Here is a 24,443-nt window from a genome sequence, read left to right as displayed (position 1 = left end):
CATAAAAAAGACTGAGAGCCGAAGAACTGATACTTTCCAACTGTGGCTCTGGAGAAGACTCTTGAGAGTCCCGTGGATTGCAAGGAAATCAAACCAGTCAATCCTAAAGGAAATCAACCCTGAATATTCCCTGGAAGGACTGATGCTGAAGCTGAAGCTCCGATACTCTGGCCACCTGATGCAAAGAGCTGACTCATTGGAAAAGACCCTGATGCTGGGAAAGACTGAGGACAGAAGGAGAAGGGGGTGACAGAGGACAAGATGGTTGGATGGCATCACCGACTCAATGAACTTGAGTCTGAACAAATTCCAAGAAGTAGTGAAGGAGAGGGAAGCCTGGTGTGCTGTAATCCATGGGGTTGCAGAGTCAGACACAACTTAGCGACTGAATGACCACAAAAATTAGAAAGAATGGAAAAGTTAGTTGACACCAGATTGAAGGGATCTTTATTTACATGCAAATAAAGCCTATGGTATTTGGGCTTTATCTGAACATAACGTGAGGGTTTTGAAGTGCCGTGATATCAATGCAGAGGACACTTGGTGGGGAAAGAAATGAGCAGCAGAAGACGCTGAGGATGTGAGGCTGTTTGGGGAGGAAGCCACAGGCATGTGAGAGATACTGGGAAGGTAACATCAACAGGACTTGGCCGTGGGCGTAGAGGGAAAGGAAATGCACGGCTCCAAGATAACCCGGCTTGTGGGGAAAGCTGGCACCATCAACCAGGAGCAGGGGAACACTTGAGGTGGAACGTGATGGATCGGAAGCGTCAGTTCAATATGGACTTGGAGAGGAGGAGGTGCTGGAGGAATCTTCATCCTGGATGCCTTCAGCAAGGTGGGTGTTTAGTCATCTGGACCCTCAGGGCTCGACTGCTGGCACTGGAGGGTAGTATCTGCATCTCATTCATCTTTATAGCTTCCACATAAACGCCTGTAGAAGGTGGCACTTACTGCAATCATTCTTTCAATAAATGATTTACAGACTAAATATGCAAGTAGCCAGTTCATGTGCCTGACGCTGGAGCTATGGTACAGGGCACATCTCTGGTCCAGCTGTGGGAATTCAGAATCCATGTTTCACTCTGACTGTGCTTGTTTGCAGGTGTGATCACTTCTGTTCTGCAGACAGCCCCATCCAGAGCCACCACCTCCAACACTGGGGGACAATCCTATAGTCAGGGAGGGAACACCGTCTCGCCAGCAGCCTAGAGCTGCACAACTGAATTCCAGACCCTCATCAAGTCCTGAAGGACGCTCCTTTCCCGGAAGCCTTTCATATTTGAGAGTCTCCTGACCTCAGCAAGGATGAGAACTCCATGTTTGAATGAAGGAATAAAGAAGAAAAGATTTCCTCAAAATCTAAGAAGCATTTTTCTGGATGGCAATGTAAGATTTCCAGGTGGGAACTTTCCCGCAGAAGAGGGGGCCCGTAGGACCCCTGGTGTAACGTACTGCTGTCATCCACCAGCCGCAGCTGTAGCGTTTCCCAGCCTGGTGCCCTCCGTCTCCTTCCTGCCCCACCGAACTCCCCTTCAATAGAAGGAGATGCCCTCGTAGGTGAAGGCACCTGGGGGGTGAGGTGACGGAGGAAGGCTGGGCGCCTGCTGCCGGCAGAGCCAGAAGCGCCGGAGCAGACTTTTGAGGTGCCTGCGGAACTTGACCCCGACGAAGACGTAGAGCACGGGGTTGAAGCAGCAGTGGGAGAAGGCCACGTTGCGGCAGATGAGCAGGGCGTAATCCAGCTGCTGGCTGACTTCGCAGCTCTGAATGACCCCCAGTTTCAACAGTGTCTGCAGGAACAGGATCAGGTTGTAGGGAGCCCAGCTGAGGAAGTACGCCGCCACGATGGTGAAGATGAGCCTGACGGTGCGGTGGCGCCGTTTGGACCGTGAGCGGAACAGGGTCCTGAGGATCTCCACGTAGCAGAACAGGATGACCCCCACGGACAGCAGGAAGATGACGTTGTGCTGGTAGACGGAGGCGAGGAACCACTCGAGTTCCGAATAGTCACAGCCCGAAGGGAACACCTTGTGGAAGATGGCATCGGGGATAGAGGACAGGATGCTGGCTGCCCACACGGCGGCCGTCACCAGCACGCGGCGCTGGAGGGTGTGGACGCGCAGGGACGAGATGGGACTCACCACCGACAGGTAGCGATGGATGGTCATGATGGTCAGGAAGGAGATGCTGCTGTAGAGGCTGATGGAGAAGACCATGTTGAGGAGCTTGCACAGGAAGTCTCCCAGCACCCAGCCCCAGTGGTACCCCAAGATCCACACGGGCAACAGGCAGGAGAACACCAGGTCTGAGAGGCACAGGTTGAGGATGAAGACGTTGGTGAGGGACTCCAGGCTCTCATACTTCACCAAGACCCACAGCACCAGGCTGTTGCCCACCAGGCTGAGAAAGAACACCAGGCAGTACAGGATGGTAGTGCTGACGGTGGCGAAGACAAAGGTCCTCTTCTCACACAGAAAGCTCTGAGGATCATACTCATAAGAGGTGGTGGACTCCGGGATGTCTGAGGGCTCCATCTAGACGCTGAGAGCATCTGAAGTGATAGAGACATGGAGTTCAAAGCCACGTGGTTAGGCTAGAGAGCAACAGGACCCAAGGTACAAAAAGATGTGATCCATGGCCCAGCTACTGGTTGGTGAACTTTATAATGGAATTAGGAACTTTTCAGTAGCACTAAGGTAGACCAGTGTCCCAGGAGGTGTAACAGAAAGACAGTGGAACTGGATATCAAAGTTCAGTTCAGTTCAGTCACTCAGTCATGTCTGACTCTTTGTGACCCCATGAACTGCAGCACGCCAGGCCTCCCTGTCCATTACCAACTCCTGGAGTTTACCCAAACTCATGTCCATTGAGTTGGTGATGCCACCTAACCATCTCATCCTCTGTCATCCCCTTCTCCTCCTGCCTTCAATCTTTCCCAACATCAGGGTCTTTTCAAATGAGTCAGCTCTTCACATCAGGTGGCCAAAATATTGGAGAAAAACCTGAGATCAAATGTAGGGCCCAAAATTGTGTTCTTGGACATGATTTTTAACCTTTCTGAACCTTAGGTCCTTATCTTCAAAGCAGGGCTAATGATCCCAGAGTCATTCCTTCATTTATTCAACAAACACCTAGTAAGCATTTACCAATCCTACTTGCCTTCCTGTCTCCTCTCCCTCTGTCCCTCCCTTCCTTTCTTCCTCTGCTCCTTCCTTTCCTTCCTCATTCCCAGAAAGCATAGAAATCCTGACAGCAGGATTGTTTCAGGACACTTGCAGTCTCTTGGAACCAGTCAAAAAAGAGAAGACACAAACAAAGCAAACATCTGTTTCATGTAAATCTAATTATGAAATAATCTCAAGACGTCAATGAATGTTGAGAATCTGGGAGATCAGATCCCCACTAACACAGGATTAACTCCCAAAGCAGAAAGCTTCATCATCCAGGAGTTTGGTTTATAGAATATCTTATGAGCAAGTGGAAATAACCTATGTCCAATAGAAGGTGAGTGGCTAGGAAAACATAAAGGCAAATTGACTCAGTCCTCTGGGTTAGTGAGATTTTAGAAACAGTGAGACTAGAAAGCCAAGGAGACAGGAAAAGGGGTTGAAGAGCTGGCAATTTCACTGAGAGAGGCAGATGAAGCTGCAGGGCCTCAGAGGAGGATGGGAGACCTGGATGAAGCAGCTGCCTGAAACAGAGCGCACTGTAAGAGTTCTCTGCGTCCACTCTGAGCCAGGCCCCGTGCTGACTCGCACTGCTCATCTGCTCCCTTCATCCCGCAGCGCTCTCTCATGAGATGGGACCATTTCCACTTTACAGAAGAGGAAACCAGCTCAGATGGGTAAAACGAACTGCTCAATGTTATAAAGCCAGGAAACAGCCAGGAAGGCCAACACTAGAACCCAGACTTTATGTCCTTGTATTTTGAGAAGAACTGGAGGAATAGTTCCCCATTTTCCAGTTCGGGATAGGAGGACTAATAAGGAGGGGAGGGAGTCTCCAAATTTATCCTACTTTAGGTAGGTAAGTCAATTTGCCTCTTGAAACACAAAAGTGAAGATAACTGAAAATATTAAGATGGTTGTTTTGTTTTGTATTCTTTTACTATATAGGGGGATACAGATAGTTTTGCATGTTTACTGTCCACTTCTGGTTCTTATTTTAAAAGTACTTATGGATTTTATTTATTTTTCTACTTGAGATAATGCTGTTTTCCTTATGGATTTTAAGAGCCCTTTACTTAAACTGGTCAACCCATTCTGCTTTTAATCATGTCTCATGGTCTTATTTTTTTGACATTTAGAAATTGAGTGCTTACATTTTAAAGAAGAGTTTATCTGACTCAATACAACAGCCCATAATGATCAGTGACACACAGCAGGTACCATGATAGATGTTGGATTTTAGGATGCGAACATAATAGTTTCTATCTATAAGAAGTTTACAGTTTCCTGACAAGTTTAAGTGGAGATATTTTGGGACGGGAGTTTGTTAAGCACACTTCCTGTCATACAAAGCCCAAACTGGTTATTTGGAAAAAGTTTTAAAAGAGGTACTAAAACATAGAAAAAGTAAGAGAATTCCAGAAAAACATCTGCTTCACTGACTATACTAAAGCCTTTGACTGTGTGGATCACAACAAACTGTGGAACATCCCTAAAGAGATGGGAATATCAGACCACCTTACCTACCTCCTGAGAAATCTGTATGCAGGTCAAGAAGCAACAGTTAGAACCGGACATGGAACAATGGACTGGTTCCAAATTGGAAAAGGAGTATGTCAAGGCTGTATATTGTTTATATACAAGGCTGTATGTTGCTTATTTAACTTACGTGCAGAGCATATCATGTGAAATGGCTGACTGGATGAAGTTCAAGCTGGAATCAAGATTGCCGGGAGAAATATAACCTCAGATATGCAGATGACACCACTCTAATGGCAGAAAGTGACGAGGAACTAAAGAGTCTCTTGATGCAGGTGAAAGAGGAGAGGGAAAAAGCTGGTTTGAAATTCCACATTCAAAAAACTAAGATCATGGCACCTGGACCCATCACTTCATGGCAAATAGAAGTGGAAATAATGGAAAGTGACAGATTTTATTTTCTTGGGCTCCAAAATCACTGCAAATGGTGACTGCAGCCATGAAATTAAAAGACGCTTACTCCTTGGGAAGGAAACTTATGACCAACGTAGAGAGCATGTTAAAAAGCAGAGATACTACTTTGTCAACAAAGGTCCATACAGTCAAAGATATGGTTATTCCAGTAGTCATGTATGGATGTGAGAGTTGGACTATAAAGAAAGCTGAGTGCCAAAGAATTGATGCTTTTGAACTGTGGTGTTGGAGAAGACTCTTGAGAGTCTCTTGGACTGCAAGGAGATCCAACCAGTCAATCCTAAAGGAAATCAGTCCTGAATATTCATTGGAAGGACTGGTGCTGGAGCGGAATCGCCAATACTTTGGGCACCTGATGTGAAGAACAGACTCGTTGGCAAAGACTCTGATGCTGGGAAAGATTGGAGGCAGGAGGAGAAGGGGACAACAAAGGATGAGATGGTTGGATGGCATCACCAACTCAATGGACATGAGTTTGAGCAAGTTCTGAGAACTGGTGGTGGACAGGGAAGCCTGGAGTACAGCAGTCCATGGGGTTGCAAAGAGTTGGACATAACTGAGCAACTGAACTGAACTGAAAACTCTAGCTAGACTGAGAACAAAAAGAGAGAACATGAATTGTCAATAGCGGGTATGAAAGAGTGGTTACTGCTACAGGTCTTACAAACTTTAAAAGAATAACAAAGAAATATTATGATCAATTTTAACCAATTCAAAAACATATATGAAATAGAAAGATTTCTTTAAAAATTCAACCTACCAGAACTGACATGAAATGATACGACATAATCCTACCTTTATTACAGAAACTTTGTCAACTCTAAAAAACTAAGAAACTATCCTACAAAGAAAACTCCAGAACCAGATTTTTCTAGTGCATTCTGTCAAACATATCAGGAAGAAATAACACTGATCTTATACAAACTACCTGAAATACAGGATGGAGTAGTTCTCCAATTGTTTTATGAGACCAACGTAACCTTGATACCAAAACCAGATAAAAATTACAGTAAAAGAAAACTATAGACCAGTAGAACAATATTTCTCATGAAGACAGACATAAAAATCCTTAACCAAATATTAGCAAATCAAATCCAGCAATATATTTTAAAAGGTTAATACCTCATGACCAAGTGTTTATCCCAAAAGTATGAAGTTGGTTTAACATTTGAAAATCAATCAATTTAAGTGATCATACTAAGACAAAACTATATGATCCTTTTTGACAAATACAGAAGAGCATTTGACAAAACTCAACAATTCATGATATAAACTCAGCAAACTAGAAATAAAAGGGATATCAGGCACCTACAAAAACAAATCATTCCATGTTTTGTCAGTTATTAATACGTTTACTCAAGTTTTCAGAGGTGCTCTTGGTCTGGGCATGGTGGGCCTTGGGCACAGAAAGGAGAATGGTGCCAAACCCCAAGCTTCTCAGAGTTTCATCCTAGGGGTTCCCTTTGCATGTCCTTGCCCTCCCACCTTGAGATCTCCGAAGTCCACTTCAATTCTAACAGAGTAACTTTAGCTTTCTGGTCCACAGAATAATTTGCATTGAGAAATACAGCTCTAAATTATTCAAACACTAATAATAACAATGCCTTACATAAAGATTTATAATCAAACACCTCCCCTTTCTTTAGCACAAGAAAAAGTAAAGGATTATGTATGACAGTCCTACTCAAAGCATGGTCTACTGACATGCTTTGCAGCATTGCAGATTTTTGGGAAAACCCAGATTCAGGGAATCAGAGCCTCTGGATGGAGGGCTCAGGAATCTGCGTTATTTACCTGGTATCCAGGTGCTTCTGATACCTACTCAGTATTTAAGAATTCCAGCTATCAGCTATTAAAAGTAGAGGAAAACATACGTTTGAAAGGGCTGTAAAGGAACTCACCTATATGTGCACCTCTGCACAAGCGCCTTCAGGCAGAAATGGTGCTTCTCTGTTCCTTATTTTGCACAAAGAAACTGAGACACCCTCTCAGTAGGCTAGAGGAAGGTGGTGGTGGCATTCAATCGCTAAGTCACGTCCAACTGTTTGTGACCCAATAGACTGCAGGACACCAAGCTTCCCTGTCCTTCACTACCTCTTGGAGTTTGCTCAAACTCATGTCCATTGAGTGGGTGATGCTATCCAACCATCTCAACATTAGGCTCTTTCCCAGAAGCAGAATCTTTTCCAATGAGTCTTTTCCTAAGTTGTTGACTTAGAGGTCATCTGAGCCCCTCAGTGCCACCAAGGGCAGATAAAGTAACTTTGCAGTTAGGGATCTTAAAAGTAATGTGTTTTTTAAAGTGGTATTTTAAATTTTATCAAAAACTATATTTGGGACTTCCTTAGTGGTCCAGTGTTTAAGAATCCACCCGCCAATGCAGGGGACACAGTTTCGATCCCTGGTCCAAGAAGAAATTCCACACGCCACAGAGCCACTAAGCCCATATACCACAATTACTGAGCCCGAATCCTGCAACTAATGAGCCCATGGCTCCAGAACAACTGCAGCCATTGCATCCTGAGCCTGCGCTCTGCAACAGGAGAAGCCACCGCAATGAGAGGCCTGTGCACTGCAACGAAGAGCCGTCCCCACTTGCCACTAGAGAAAGCCCGCACGCAGCAACAGTGATTCACTGAGGCCAAAAATAAATAAAAATAGCTAAATGTTTTAAAGTAATGTATAAATACCAGTAGTGCACGACTATTATTATTTTAAATTGAAATAATTCATGTAACATAAAATTTACCATTTTAAACTGCACGATTCAGTGGTTTGGGGCATATTCAGTGTTGTACACAGCCATTACTACCCAATTCAGAACATTTCCATCACCCTCAAAAGAAATTCATGCTTGTTTGCCAGTAGTCAATCTTACTCCCTAGTTCCCTCCATCTCTTGGCAACCACTGGTCTACTTTCTGCCTCTATGGTTTGCCTATTCTAGAAATTTCATGTGAGTTGAACCATATAGTATGTGATCCTTTTTGTGTCTAGATACTTTTACTCGGCACAATATTTTCAGGGTTCATCCATGTTGCAGCATGTGTCAGTACTTCATTCCTCTTTATGGGTGAATAAAAGTCCACTGTATGGATAAACCACATTTCAACCAGCTGTCAATTGAATGACATTTGGATTGTTTCCACTCTTTGGATGTGATGAATAAGGCTGCTCTGAACATTCATTTGTAAGTTTCTGTATGCATATAAATTTTTTCAATTCTCTTGGGTATTTACTGAGGAGCAGGATTGTTTGATTGTTTGAGGAACTGATAAATCGTCTTCCACAGAGCTGCTTCAAATTTTTTTTTTTCCAACAATAATGTATGAAGGCTCCAATTTTGTAGTCTTTCTCTGCAAAAACATGATCCTATCATGTACACTGATTTATCCTTTTTCCATTCAATGCAGCAGCATGAAAGTCTCTCCAAGCCTATCCTATTCTTTTCAATGGCTAGAAAGTGTTCCACTGCATTATGGTGTTAGGGTTTGCTTCTTTTCCTTTCAACGAACATCCACTTTGCATTCAATTTTTAAAATTATGAGAATGCTGCAAGGATTATAATACATATACTTTTAATGTACCGGTATTGAATTTCTGTAGGATGGATTACTAGAAGCAATGCATTTCTGGATCATAGAGAATGTGCATTTTACATTTTGGCAAGTATTGTAAAAGCGCTGCACTCAATATGCCAGCATATTTGGAAAACTCAGCAGTGGCCACAGGACTGGAAAAGGTCACTTTTCATTCCAACCCCAAGGAAAGGCAATGCCAAAGAATGTTCAAACTACCGCACAATTGCATACATCTTACACGCTAGCAAAGTAATGCTCAAAATTCTCCAAGCCAGGCTTCAGCAATACATGAACCATGAACTTCCAGACATTCCAGCTAGATTTAGAAAAGGCAGAGGAACCAGAGACCAATTTGCAAACATCCATTGGATCATCAAAAAAGCAAGAGAGTTCCAGAAAAACATCTACTTCTGCTTTATTGACTACGCCAAATCCTTTGACTGTGTGGATCACAATAAACTGTGGAAAATCCTTAAAGAGATGGGAATATCAGACCACTTGACCTACCTCTTGAGAAATCTGTATGCAGATCAGGAAGCAACACTTAGAACCAGACATGGAACAACAGATTGGTTGCAAATTGGGAAAGGAGTACGTCAAGGCTGTATATGGTCACCCTGCTTGTTTAACTTCTATGCAGAGTACAACGTGTGAAATGCCAGGCTGGATGAAGTTTAAGCTGGAATCAAGATTTCTGGGAGAAATATCAATAACCTCAGATATACAGATGACACCATATTTATGGCAGAAAGCAAAGAACTAAAGAGCCTCTTGATGAAAGTGAAAGAGGAGAGTGAAAAAGTTGGCTTAAGACTCAACATTCAGAAAACTAAGATCATGGCATCTGGTCCCATCACTTCGTGGCAAATAGAAGGGGAAACATTGTAAGCAATTACAGATTTTATTTTCTCAGGCTCCAAAATCACTGTAGATGGTGATTGCAGCCATGAAATTAAAAGATGCTTGCTCCTTGGAAGAAAAGTTATGACCAATCTAGTCAGCATATTAAAAAGCAGAGACATTACTTTGCCAACAAAGGTCCTTCTAGTCAGAGTTATGGTTTTTCCAGTAGTCACGAATGGATGTGAGAGTTGGACTATAAAGAAAGCTGAGCACTGAAGAATTGATGTTTTTGAACTGTGGTGTTGGAGAAGACTCTTGAGAGTCCCTTGGACCTCAAGGAGATCAAACCAGTCAATCCTAAAGAAAATCAGCCATGAATATTCATTGGAAGGACTGATGCTGAAGCTGAAACTCCAATACTTTGGTCACCTGATGCAAAGAACTGACTCATTTGAAAAGACCCTGATGCTGGGAAAGATTGAAGGCGAGAGGAGAAGGGGCCAACAGAGTATGAGATGGTTGGATGGCATCACTGACTCGATGGACATGAGTTTGAGTAAGCTCTGGGAGATGGTGATGGCCAGGGAAGCCTGGCGTGCAGTCCATGGGCTCAGAAAGAGTCAGACAAAACTAAGCAACTGAAGTGAACTGAAGTGTTGCCAAAATACTATTTACGTCCTCTAAAATGGTTGTATTTATTTACATTTCCACAATAGTGTACACCTAGTCAAAATCAGGTATTAGTAACTTTAAAACGTTTTGTCAGTCTGAAAGGATACTTGTAATATTATGTTGTTTTGATTCAAATTTTGTTGTTTTGAGTTAGGAATTTTCTCTACAAATTTACTCTCCCAATTGTGTGTGAGTGTGTGTGTATGCATGTCTGTAATAATAACTGCTCTTTGCCAAGGTAGGTAATTACTGAAAGGACTCATACAGCAAGTGTTTAACAAATGTCTGTTCCCTAAATCTGAAGACACAATTTGAAAGTATCATTTCACATTTCCTCACATTTGGTTTCATTATGAAAGAATTTCATGCTCTCACCTTAAACAGAAAGTTCTAAAACACTGGCTGGGCTGGACACAGATGGAATTGAGGTTCAGCCTCATACAGACTCAACATACAGAGGGGGAAGTTCAGTTCTGGGTGAAGCACAAAGTATTTAGAGGTCTGGTTATCACAGTTAAGGTCTGGATCCCTCTGTGGGGAAGCGGGATTCAGGGCCGAGATCAGCATCAGAGGTCTCTGGCATCAGCATCAGAGTGCAGCTCTTGGTGGGAATGAATTGCTTTTAATAAGAGAACTGCTGACTCTAGATCCCCAGGGTCTCATGACCTAATTGGACCAAATCCAGGGAGAGGGATAGTTGTTTTGGTCTCAGCCCCATGCACATGAGAGCAGGCAGAGGCACATGAAAGGTCTTGCACTTTTAGGAGCCTTTAGAGAGAGCATCCTGGCTTCACTGGGATTCATAGGGCCCAGGAGGCAAGAGGCCAACAGCATTCAGAGGCCCCCCACCTCTCTGCTGGAACATCTAGCCTCTGGCTGAGGTGGCTCCAATGGAGAGACTGGAGCTAGCATTTGATCTGGGCAGAGGAATGATGGAGCTAGCTTACCACCCTGCATTTTATTTTTAGGACTTTTGTGAAGTGGCTGCTGTCACATTGGTGGCTTGAAATCAACCATGGTGGAAGTATTGACACCTTGGAATCTCGTCAGTGAGTTCAGTCGATCAGTCATGTCCGACTCTTTTCGAACCCATGGACTGCAGCACGCCACGCCTCTCTGTCCATCATCAACTCCTGGAGTTTACCCAAACTCATGTCCGTTGACTCGGTGATGCCCTCCAACCATCTCATCCTCTGTCGTCCCCTTCTCCTCCCACCTTCAATCTTTCCCAGCATCAGGGTCTTTTCAAATGAGTCAGTTCTTTGCATCAGGTGGCCAAAGTTTTGGAGTTTCAGCTTCAGCATCAGTCCTTCCAATGAATATTCAGGACTGATTTCCTTTAGATTGGACTGGTTGGATCTCCTTGAGGTCCAAGGAACTCTCAAGAGTCTTCTCCAACACCACAATTCAAAAGCATCAATTCTTTGGCACTCAACTTTCTTTATAGTCCAACTCTCACATCCATATGTGACTACTGGAAAAACCATAGCTTTGACTAGAAGGACCTTTGTTGGCAAAGTAATGTCTCTGCTTTTTAATATGCTGTCTAGGTTGGCTATAACTTTTCTTCCAAAGAGCAAGCATCTTTTAATTTCATGGCTGCAGTCACCACCTGCAGTGATTTTGGAGCCCCCCAAAATTAAGTCTCTCACTGTTTCCACTGTTTCCCCATTTATTTGCCATGAAGTGATGGGACCAGATGCCATGATCTTAGTTTTCTGAATGTTAAATTTTAAGGCAACTTTTTCACTCTCCTCTTTCACTTTCATCAAAAGGCTCTTTAGTTCCTCTTCACTTTCTGCCATAAGGGTAGTGTCATCTGCATATCTGAAGTTATTGATATTTCTCCCGGCAATCTTGATTCCAGCTTGTGCTTCTTCCAGCCTGGCATTTCTCATGATGTACTCTGCATAGAAGTTAAATAAGCAGGGTGACAATGTACAGCCTTGACGTACTCGTTTCCCTATTTGGAACCAGTCTGTTGTTCCATGTCCAGTTCTAACTGTTGCTTCCTGACCTGCATGCAGATTTCTCAAGAGGCAGGTCAGGTGGTCTGATAATTCCCACCTCTTTAATGATTTTCCACAGTTTGTTGTGATCCATACAGTCAAAGGATTTGGCGTAGTCAATAAAGCAGAAGTAGATGCTTTTCTGGAATGCTCTTGCTTTTTCAACGATCCAACAGATGTTGTCAAATTGATCTCTGGTTCCTCTGCCTCTTCTAAATCCAGCTTGAACATCTGCAAGTTCACGGTTCATGTGAACTGTTGAAGCCTGGATTGGAGAATTTTGAGCATTACTTTACCAGCTTGTGAGATAAGTGAAATTGTGCAGTAGTTTGAACATTCCTTGGCATTGCCTGTCTTTGGGATTGGAACGAAAACTGACCTTTTCCAGTCCTGTGGCCACTGCTGAGTTTTCCAAATTTGCTGGCATATTGACTGCAGCACTTTCACAGCATCATCTTTTAGGATTTGAAATAGCTCAACTGGAATTCCATCACTTCCACTAGCTTTGTTCGTAGTGATGCTCCCTAAGGCCCACTTGATTTCGCATTCCAGGATGTCTGGCTCTAGGTGAGTGATCACACCATCGTGATTATCTGGGTCGTGAAGATCTTTTTTGTATAGTTCTTCTGTGTATTCTTGCCACCTCTTCTTAATATCTTCTGCTTCTGTTAGGTCCATATCATTTCTGTCCTTTATTGAACCCATCTTTGCATGAAATGTTCCCTTGGTATCTCTGATTTTCTTGAAAACATCTCTAGTCTTTCCCATTCTATTGTTTTCCTCTATTTCTTTGCATTGATCACTGAGGAAGGCTTTCTTATCTCTCCTTGCTATTCTTTGGAACTCTGCATTCAAATGAGTATATCTTTCCTTTCCCCCATTGTCTTTCTCTTTTCTTTTTACAACTATTTGTAAGGCCTCCTCAGACAACCATTTTGCCTTTTTGCATTTCTTTTTCTTGGGAATGGTCTTGCTCCTTGCCTCCTGTACAAGGTCATGATCCTCCATACATAGTTCTCCAGGCACTCTATCAGATCTAATCCCTTGAATCTATTTGTCACTTCCACTGTATAAACATAAGGGATTTGATTTAGGTCATACCTGAATGGTCTAGTGGTTTTCCCTACTTTCATCAATTTAAGTCTGAATTTGGCAATAAGGAGTTCATGGTCTGAGCCACAGTCAGCTCCTGGTCTTGTTTTTTCTGACTGTATAGAGCTTCTCCATCTTTGGCTGCAAAGAGTATAATCAATCTGATTTCGGTGTTGACCATCTGGTGATGTCTGGTGCAGAGTCTTCTCTTGTGTTGTTGGAAGAGGGTGTTTGCTATGGCCAGTGCGTTCTCTTGGCAAAACTCTATTAGCCTTTGCCCTGCTTCATTCTGTACTCCAAGGCCAAATTTCCCTGTTTGTGGTCATGTATGGATGTGAGAGTTGGACTGTGAAGAAGGCTGACCACCAAAGAATGGATGCTTTTGAACTGTGGTGTTGGAGAAGACTCTTGAGAGTCCCTTGGACTGCAAGGAGATCCAACCAGTCCATTCTGAAGGAGATCAGCCCTGGATTTCTTTGGAGGGAATGATGCTGAAGCTGAAACTCCAGTACTTTGGCCACCTCATGCGAAGAGTTGACTCATTGGAAAAGACTCTGATGCTGGGAGGGATTGGGGGCAGGAGGAGAAGGGGATGACAGAGGATGAGATGGCTGGATGGCATTACTGACTCGATGGATGTGAGTCTGGGTGAACTCTGGGAGTTGGTGATGGACAGGGAGGCCTGGCGTGCTGCTATTCATGGGGTCACAAAGAGTCAGACACGACTGAGCGACTGAACTGAACTGAAAATGAAAAGGAAATCTTTTGGGGGTGTTAGTTCTAGAAGGTCTTGTAGATCTTCATAGAACCATCCAACTTCAGCTTCTTCCGCGTTACTGGTTGGGGCATAGAGTTGGATTACTGTGATATTGAATGGTTTGCCTTGGAAACGAACAGAGATCATTCTGTCATTTTTGAGATTGCATTCAAGTACTGCTTTTTGGGCTCTTTTGTTGACTATGATGGCTACTCCATTTCTCCTAAGGGATTCCTGCCCACAGTAGTAGGTATAATGGCCACCTGAGTTAAATTCACCCATTTCATCCATTTTAGTTCGCTGATTCCTAAAATGTCAATGTTTGCTCTTGCCAGCTCCTGTTTGACCACTTCCAATTTGCCTTGATTCATGGACCTAACATTCCAGGTTCCTATGCAATACTGCTCTTTACAGCGTTGGACTTTGCTTCCATCACCAGTCACATCCACAACTGGGTGTTGTTTTTGCCTTGGCTCCGTCTCTTCATTCTTTCTGGAGTTATTTCTCCACTGACCTCCAGTAGCATATTGCGCACATACTGACTGGGGGAGTTCACCTTTCAGTGTCATATCTTTTTGCCTTTTTATACTGTTAACGAGGTTCTCAAGGCAAGAATACTGAAGTAGTTTGCCATTTCCTTCTCCAGTGAGCCACGTTTTGTTAGAACTCTCCACTGTGACCCGTCAGTCTTAGGCGGCCCTACATGGCATGGCTCATAGTTTCATTGAGTTAGACAAGGTTGTGGTCCATGTGATTGGATTGGTTAGTTTTCTATGATTGTGGTTTTCAGTATGCCTGCCCTCTGATGGAGAAGGATAAGAGGCTTATGGAAGCTTCCTGATGGGAGAGACTGACTGAGGGGGAAACTGGAAAATGGAATCTGGAAGTCAATGCAAATCAGGGCTTTACCCTCTGGAGAGCTGGTTGTTACAATTTACCAGGCCACCTGGATAGAAGGTTATCATTTTCCTAGAATTGCTCCTGAGATAATGTCCCAAGTTCCTATTCTTGCTGGTGTAGTGGTATCATTCAGGATTCCAGGAAGGGACAGATGGTCCTTTCAAGAGAGTGACTGAGGATAATGCAAAGAATGGACTTTCACAAAGGCATGGACAAGGTGTGGGATGCAGGCAGAGATGGGGAGGTGTCCCTGGACCAGTGAGGGCAGGCAGTGGCTACTGAGCCCAGGCCTGGGGAAGAAAAAGCCACTGGAGGACCTGGTGAGATGGGCTCTTGGAGAAGGTTGCTAGACATCAGCCATGGCCTGGAAGGATGGATGTAAGGCACTCAGTTAAGAGCCTTAGATGGCCTGACCCTGGCCAGCTCGTGGGATGCACGCTTCCCTTGTCCACTGTACTCGGTGGCCACACACGTTACTTCCGCTCCCCTCCCCCCAGTTCATTACTCCTCCTCCTTGGCTTAGATTTCACCCTCCTGAACAGGTCAGACTCTCTTGACTGTGTTCTTTTGCACCTTGTCATTCTCCAAAAGAGTTCTCTGCTTATGCTCACTGTGCTTATTATTTTTAATCCAAGAATGATTCATTTAACAATTAAAATACCAGCAGCTCGGATTTCCTGGCACTTCCCACATGCCAGGCACTGGGTTATGGCTGTATTTGAGAGGGCAGGCATCATGTCTCTGCCTTGGTCACTGCTCTGTCTCTCCATTGCCCAGGACACAGCCTGGAACACAGTATGAGCTAGACCAACATGGGGAGTAAAATCCCCTCAGTAAGCGCAGCAAGTGTTTCCTAGCTCTTCTGTAGTAGGGACATTAAATATGGCTACAAATGTTTTTCCATTCTTTCCATTGAGAGGCAGAGTCTAACTCCATTCTTCTTGAATGTGGGCTGGTCTTGGTGACTTGCTTGATGGATAGAATTTGGTGGACGTGAGATTCTGGGACTCCTAGGTCATAAGAAGCTGAGCAGCCTTCAGCTGGGTCCCAACCGTTCTCATTGATAGCCCTGAACCACCATTTATGAAGTCCAGCTCCATGAGGCCACCACACTGGTGAGGCTGCATGTGGGGCAGCTGATCTTGCCCAGTCCAGCTTTCTGGCCTCCTCTACTGGAACCAGACCTGGTGGGGAAGCTTGGAGCAATCCATCTTCCAGCTCAGTGGCATTAAGGGACCCCCACTGATGCCACTTGAAAAAGAATTACCCAGCTGAGTGCTGCTCAAGCTTCCAAGTCACAATTTGTGAGACACAGTAAAATGGCTCTTATTTTAGACCTCTGTATTGGAGGGTGCCTCATTACAGAGCAAGAGTCAGAACTTGTAATATTGGTTTCGGGGAAATCCCTACATTGATTTTCCATTCCACCTTCGCCCATCCCACGCTCTACGTGCCCCCTGACGACTATCACCATCCGGAGTTTTACTAACTCTCCAGAAACTAACCTTTGATGTGGCTTTAACAGAGGTGCCTACTCGATTGAGCTTCCATTTGAACATGGCTGGGAAATCCCCTGAGAGCAGGTCTGGCTGTTTAGTAGGTAGTGAAGAGAGCTGAGTTGTTCTGGGTCAAGGGCCAAATTTTCCCGCTGATCCCTTCAACCTTTTGTGATGGTGAAGTCACCAACTCCCAGGGAGAGGCCCTTTCCTTGGAGGTCCGCTCTGCTCACCCACAGGCCTGGGTGGACGGTTTTCACACTGAGAGTCGGGGAAATCAGCCACTGGCCGGGGCTGCCCTGCTTTCACTGAGGACTTGCTCCCCGGCCAGGCCTGTCCTGGGTACAGCAAACTCCGCTGGCATCACCAGGACTTGTCGTCAAGGAGCTTCTGAGGGCCCGGCTGCGGTTAGAGGACTGAACCCCAGGGTGTGCTCAGAAGGTGTGGAGGGTTCTGGATGGAGCTGTTTGGACGAGTCTGGCAGCACCAGACTAAAGAGACATTTGAGGAGCGGGAGACCTCTTGACCTTCTCCAGGGACTCTGGAAGGGGCCGCTTGGGATGTCCCTGGGGCTTTGCCAGCCCATCCTGAGCCACAAGGGCTCCCTCTTCTCACTTGCTTCACTGCTCCTCAAGTACATGGGTTGGTGGGTGAGGTGGGGACCCTTCTCCTGGCAGAAGCAGCCAGGGTCTGGAGAAGACTGGGGACAGGAGGTGTCTGTGATGCAGTGAGACAGGCGCATCAGGGCTGGACCTCACGGAGCCTCAGCCCCTCCGTGATGCTCTTGGCCACTGTCGTTTTTGCACCATGTGGGGCTCATGAGGACAGGGGATCCCCAGGCCCTGCCTACAGACCTACAGAAACAAGGGCTTCAGGTGAGGCCTGGGCCTCTGCATTCGTGACAAGTCTGGGGGTTCATAAGGAAGCTAGGCAGTGTAGAGATTAACACTACAGGCTCTAGAGTTGGGCTGCAGGGGTTCAAACGTGGACTCCAGGATTCAGTGCCCATTTAATAATTCTGGCGCCTCAGTTTCCAACATGAATTGCAGAGAATTACAATTATCTGCAACATCAATTGCAGATAATTACAACCTTACTGGCTTGTTAAGAGGATCAAACAAAGCAGATGAGTTAGGTATGAGGATAACCCCCAGTGAGTGCTCTATAACTGTGAGCTCCAGCTCCCCAGAGAGTAGCAAGAGACGAAATGCAGAGAGCTGTACCTTCAGTACAGGGTCAGAGCTCAATAAATGTTGGCTGAATGGAGGACAAGAGCAGGACACAGCCAGCCACACCACTGGCACAACCATGCCATGAACATTAATTTTCATAGCAGCCTCTGGCATTGTTCTAGGGGCTGGTGGCTCACAAAGGAATAAATCATTCTCTGCCCTTCAGATGCTCACAGGCTCACAAAGGTGGAAACGGGTGGTAGAAGGCAATGTGTTAAGTGCAGTGTGAGGGAAAGGCTCTGGGCATGCCAGCCTTGGAGAGGTGAGGAAGGCTTCCTAGAGGAGGTGATGTCAAAGGTAGATCTGAAGGATGAGTAGGAGTTATGCAGGAAAAGGTGGCTAAATGCCAGGTGTGGGGGAACACTTATGCAATGGGGCACATTCTGAGCCTCCTAATGATTCACACCGAGAGAGGTGTGTGGTGGAAGTGGCAGACTGCCAGGGTTTGAGGCTGGAAATATGAGCAGCATCAGAGGCTTGGGTTGACTTGGGTTGCCCGACACCTGCAGGTCTGACTAGCTCATCTCACGCACTGCACGTCCTTATCATGAAGGTTGCGTTGTGTATCACTGAATAACACTTCCCTGGATCAGTCAGTTAGCACCCTACTTCAGCGTCCAGAATATAAAAAGTCACTGAGGTCCAAATCCCTGCCCAGCAACTCTCAGGTAGACAAGTGTCAAATATTAATAATTTGGAGTCCATGTTTCAAAACCACCACATGGAGATTTGGGGACAAGGTCCTGAAGGAGAGTACATGGGCTAAGTCTTGAAAGGTAGGAGTAGGAGTGAAGGGAGAGAGCAGAGGAGGAAGGATGTGCCATTCGGGGACCAGCAAGTGTAAAGACAGGGGACAGGAAGTCTCCAGGCTGGGTCAGAGGACTCTACTTAAGGCTCAAGAGGGGAAGATATGTGCTAAGAGGGCGGTGGGAGATGAGCAGGAGGGAGAGACAAAGGCCCTCGGGTGCTAAGCTCAGGAGTCTAGAATTCATCCTGAATGGAGAACTAGCAAAGGGTTTTCAGCAGAGGAGTAAGATGATCACTGGATTCACTAGGATGGTCTTGGGTGTAAGTGACAAAACACAGGGCCAAAGAGGCTTAAGTGGTGGCAGCTATTGATTTCCCATAGGGAGGTAATGCTAGGGTTGGTGTAGTACTTTGGCAATGTCATCAAAAACCATGGCCCCTGCTACCTCATGTACTAGCCTCAGTGCCTCTGTAATATCATTCCCTCATGCCTGCAAGATGCCTGCTACGGTACCAAGTATCACAGCTTTGTACAGCATTGAGGGCAGGAAATAAGGAAACATGTTTAAACAACCAGCTTTTCACTGGGGGCAATTTTGTGATGTCTGGTGGCCATTTTTGGTCATCTTAGCTTGGGGAAGCTACTGACATCTGGCAGGTAGAGGCCAGGGATGCTGACAAACAGGACAAACTCCTACAAAAGAAAATTAACAAAACAGCTATTGTGTCGAGGTTGAAAAACCCTGGTCTAAACTGATTGAGTGCCCTTAGTTTATATGGGGTGGTGGATCTGCCTCCCTCACTGGACCTTTGGAACTAACAGCCTGCCCAAAGATTCAGTTTCACAGTTCAGCTGCTGAGGGACCTGAAACACTGCCAGATATATCTGTGTATTACAAAGCTACAACCATATAAATTTTTAGATAGATTGAAATATAAGAAACAAAAATTAAACAACCTGCAAGACAGAAATAGTTATCAGATGGGGAATGAACATACTTACATATGTACATATATTACATATAAACACAAATACGATATACACCTAGTTTTCATTACATGTCATTGGAGAAGGGCATTATTATGGCTCCGACATTGAACTGGTTTGCAGAACATAGCCTTCTCTCTTCTCAATACATCTTCAGTTCCTGGAATTTCTATTCCATTGTTGTAGTCAGTGTGGTGTCTTCTTTCCTTTCAATTTTCCGAAGCAGAATCTGTTGGACTGGCCTTGTTGTGATGGGGGCAGTGATGGTGGGAAGGGGAGAAGAGGCTGACCAGGAAGGCAGGTGCTGCCAACATAAAAGAAATTCAGCTTGCCTACAGGCAACCCAGAACCTGAAATACCTCTATTTCCGCTGGAGGGTTCTGGTTTGACCTAATTTTTTCAGAGATATGATGCTGATTTGGTGCTTTTTTTTTTCTTCCTAAACAGCTTCCTTTTCCTGTTTTTTTGTTTTTAAATCATGGTCCCTGCCATTAGCTTTGTTTTTTGAAAATGAGAACTTGAGCTCCACTGGTTAGGTGTGGGTATAAGTATGCCATGGGCATGTGTGTGGGCTTGCATATGTGTGGTTGCGTGCCCCTGTGTGTGTATGGTGGGGTGGTTCATATAGATTTTCATATCAACACAACTTAGCTGACAAAGTTCTGGGCTCCCTCAATGATAAAGATGGGTCTCCTTTCAACCCATCCTCACTATGTAATCAACAATTGAAAATAATATAATAAAAAATAGTAAACCCACATACTGTGCCTAAAAATCTTCAACAAGTGAATTACCAGAAAATAAAGAGCACCCTTTTTCAATAATTTAAGGATCAAAGAGGACTTAAGAGGAATTACAAAAAAAAAAAAAAAAAAAAAGGCAAAACAAAACAAAAACGATGAATGGGATAAAAATGAAAACACAACATCAAATTTTGTGGGACACAGTTAAAAGCAGCACCAAGAGGGAAATTTTTAGCACTAAGAAAGAGAAAATATCTCACATAAATAATCTAAGCACTTATCTTAAGAACCTAGAGAAAGAGACACAAAATAAACTCAAGTAGAAGGACGGGAAAAACGAAGAGAACTGATAAAATTGCAAACATAAAACCAACAGAGAAACGAAACAAAAAATTATGTTCTTTGAAAAGATCAATAAAATTGGTATGCCTTTAGAAAGACTAACAAAAAAAACCACGGGGCCGAGGCAGTGGACGGCTGGAAGCGGATTGGCTGCGCGCTCAGCGGCGAGGCCACGGAGAGCTGTGGGCTCAAGAAGGCGGGCGCCGAGGGCGGCCCCGGGGACGGTGAGCTGTGGCATACCTGGCTGCCCAACCACGCCGTGTTCTTGCGGCTCCGAGAGGGACGGAAAAACCAGAGCTCAGCTGAAACCGAGAAGCCTGCTTCATCATTGCCTTCGTCGCCGCCACTGCCTCCTCAGTTGTTGATGAGAAACCTGGTCTTGGGCCTCTCAAAGAGCTCTTTCTGTGGGGTGCAGAAGACAGCACCTTCTTAGTCATGTGCCTTCGGGGCCCCAGCTGCGCCGGTGAGGAGCCCTCCCTCTCGCAGTACCAGAGATGGCTTTGCATAAATGCACCCCTGTTTGAAATCTATCAAGCCTTGTTAAGCCCAGCACAACATCATGTAGCGTCATGTAGGAATAAAAGGACTTATATTAGAATTACCTAAAAGATGGGGAAAGAATTCTGAATTTGAAGGTGGAAAATCAGCAGTGAATTGTAGCACGACTCCCGTTGCTGAGAGATTTTTCACCAGTTCAACCTCTCTGACTCTGAAGCATGCTGCCTGGTGTCCGAGCGAGTTGCTAGATACTCAAATTGTGCCGTTAACGTCAGACAACGTCATAAGAATTTACCCTTTGCGTGAGCCCCAGACACCGACTAAGGTCATCGTACTTTCAGAAGCAGAAGAGGAAAGTCTCATACTCAACAAAGGAAGGGCGTATACCGCGTCTCTGGGAGAGACAGTAGTTGCATTTGACTTTGGGCCATTGTCAGCAGTCCCAAAGCATATATTTGGATAAAAAGGCAAAGAAGAAGTAGTGGCTTACTCCCTGTACATCTTATATGAAAATGAGGAGACTTGCCTTACGTTTGTTAGTCTGTTGCACAGCCCTGGGAGTGTGGGTAAGCTATTGGGCCCGTTGCCCATGCATCCTGCTGCTGAAGATAACTATGGCTACCATGCTTGTGCTGTGCTTTGCTTACCGTGTGTCGCCAACATCCTGGTGATTACTACTAATTCAGGAATGCTTCATCACTGCGTTGTGCTGGAGGGGGAAGAAGAAGATGACCACACATCAGAAAAGTCCTGGGATTCCAGGGCTGACCTCATTCCATCACTGTATGTGTTTGAGTGTGTTGATTGGAGCTTGCTCTGAAACTGGCATCCGGAGAGAATGAGCCCTTTGATTCTGACTTTTCTTGTCCAATGAAACTTCATAGAGATCCCAAGTGTCCCTTAAGATTCCACTATACTCATTAAGCTGCTGTACATAGTGTTGGGCTACCTTGGATTCATAAACTTCACAAGTTTCTTGGATCAGATGAAGAAGACAAGGACAGTTTACAGGAACTGGCTACAGAACAGAAGTGCTTTGTACAACACATTCTTTGTAGCAAGCCACTGCCATGCAGTCAGCCAGCTCCTTTTCAAGGATTCTGGATCATCCCTGACATCCTGGGGCCAACAATGATCTGCATCACCAGTACCTATGAATACCTCCTCAGGCCTTTACTAAGCACAGTCCATCCAGCGTCTCCTCCCCTGCTTTGTACCCGAGAAGATGTTGAAATGGCAGAGTCTCCCCTCCGTATTCTGGCTTAAACCCCGGATTCCTTTGAAAAGCATATTAGAAGCATTTGCAACGTAGTGTTGCAAATCCAGCATTTTTGAAATCATCTGAAAAGATACGGCTCCTCCTCCCAAAGAATGTCTTCAGCTCATCAGCAGAGCCACCCAGGTGTTCAGGGAATACTACATTCTTAAACAGGACCCGGCAAATGAGATTCAGTGGAGGGTCAAATTGTTATGTGACCAAAAAAGAAACAATTAGAAGATCTCAATTACTCGAGAGGAGAGGAAAAGTCTACGGGAAATGGCTGAGCACTTAGCTGACAAATATGAGGAAGCCAAGGAAAAACAAGAAGACATCAGAACAGAATGAAAAAATTACTTCACAGTTTTCAGTCTCAGCTCCCAGTTCTCTCTGACAGTGAGAGAGACATGAAGAAAGAATTATAGCTGATACCTCATCAACTTCGACATTTGGGCAATGCTGTCAAATGGGTTACTATGAAAAAAGACTATCAACAACGAAAGATGGAAAAGGTACTGAGTCCTCAAAAGCCCACCATTACTCTCAGCACCTGCCAGTGGAAATGCATTCAGTCCATCCTGAAGGAGAAGGGTGAGCACATAAGAGAAATAGTGAAGCAAATTAATGGCATCCGAAATCATGTAAACTGAACCACCAAGAACAGACTCACATCTGAGTTAACACACACGAAGGCTTAATCTCACTGTAAAACGAACACGTAGCACTAATTTTTAAAGAGGCAGGCACCTTGTTAGTGCAGTAGGTAGTGTGTCAATCTCATAATTTATAAAGAGGCATTCTGGATGAATTTTGGTGTGATTGTACCTTACTTTTTATACTGTTTTATAATTAATTGAATAAATACTTGTATTTAAAAAAGAGGAAGACAAATTATTAAACACTAATAACAGGAAGGAAACTGGGTATCACTACAGATTCTGCAGACATCAAAGGTAATAATCAAATCATATGAACATCTATAACTTAGATGAAGTACATAAATTCCTCAAAATACAGATTATCACAACACACTCAATATGAAATAAATAACTTGAATAGCCCTTCAAGGAAATTGAAGTCACAATTTAAAGACTTTTGAGAAAGAAATTTCCAGATAATTTGACTGGAGGATTCTTTCAAATGTTTAAATAAGAATTATCCCCCATTCTACATAATCTTTTATAGGAAGTAGAAGAAGAGACAACACTTCACACCTCACTTTGTGAGACCAGTATTACCCTGCTACCAAAACTGGATAAAGATGGTACCAAAAAGTACACAGTATAACCATGGATCAATATCCTTCACAAATACAAATAAAAAAAACCTTTAATAAATATTAGCAAATAGAATACAGGATTTATTCCAGAGATGCAAGGCTGGTTTGATACTTAAAGTCAATCAATGAAATTCACTGTATTAAAAGGCTAAAGAAGAAAACCACATAATCATATCAATCAATACAGAAAAATAATTTGAAAAAATTCAACAACTATTTATGATAACACTTAAAAAAAATAAGGGATGTGGGGAACTTCCTCAATTTGATAAAAAAAAAAGTACCTATTAAAAAACCAGCAGCTACTAAAATATTAACGTTGAAAGACTGAATGTTTTTCCCTAAGATTGGGAGCAAGGAAAGGGTGTCTGTATTAACTCCTTGTGTTCAGTACAGTACCGGAAGCCTTGGGTAGCACAAAAAGGCAAAAGGAAATAAAAGACATACAGGATGAAAAGACATAAATGAATCTCTGTTTGCAGCTGACATAATGGTCTAATAACATCCAAAAACAAAACAAAACGGAAACAATTTCTAGGATAGTAAGTGAGCTTAGCAAAGCTGCAAGATATAAGATCAACATAGAAATCAATGGCATTTTTATATACTAGCAAGAAACACATGGAAAGCAAAATTAAAGTACAATATTATATTTGAAACCTCTCTTTCAAAAAAACCCCACTCCAGTACTCTTGCCTGGAAAATCCCATGGACGGAGGAGCCTGGTAGGCTGCAGTCCGTGGGGTCGCTAAGAGTCGGACACGACTGAGCGACTTCACTTTTACTTTTCACTTTCATGCATTGGAGAAGGAAATGGCAACCTACTCCAGTGTTCTTACCTAGAGAATCCTAGGGACGGGGGAGCCTGGTGGGCTGCCATCTAT

At 44.2% G+C, this 24,443-nt stretch overlaps 1 protein-coding gene and 1 pseudogene across 2 annotated transcripts; one reads left to right on the top strand and one right to left on the bottom strand.

Annotated features, from left to right (window-relative positions):
* Positions 1–176: 176 nt before the first annotated feature.
* Positions 177–20,897, bottom strand: XCR1 (X-C motif chemokine receptor 1). 2 transcript variants are annotated; one of them, XM_025272175.3, is made up of 2 exons: positions 20,765–20,897; positions 177–2,554 (listed from the first exon to the last, which is right to left on the bottom strand). In XM_025272175.3, the coding sequence occupies exon 2, from the start codon at positions 2,535–2,537 to the stop codon at positions 1,536–1,538; it is 1,002 nt and encodes a 333-aa protein (XP_025127960.1). In that variant the 5' UTR covers positions 2,538–2,554; positions 20,765–20,897; the 3' UTR covers positions 177–1,535. The 2 variants fall into 2 exon arrangements, with proteins under 2 accessions (XP_025127960.1, XP_006071612.1); XM_006071550.4 differs by lacking the exon at positions 20,765–20,897 and adding an exon at positions 7,025–7,210.
* LOC102399191 lies at positions 20,604–23,152 on the top strand (annotated as a pseudogene).
* The last annotated feature ends 1,291 nt before the right edge of the window (positions 23,153–24,443 follow it).

Source organism: Bubalus bubalis, chromosome 21, assembly GCF_019923935.1.
Source record: "Bubalus bubalis isolate 160015118507 breed Murrah chromosome 21, NDDB_SH_1, whole genome shotgun sequence".
Classification (NCBI taxonomy): domain Eukaryota; kingdom Metazoa; phylum Chordata; class Mammalia; order Artiodactyla; family Bovidae; genus Bubalus; species Bubalus bubalis.
Note: the sequence above shows the minus strand (reverse complement) of the source record. Positions and strands in the feature narration are given on the sequence as shown.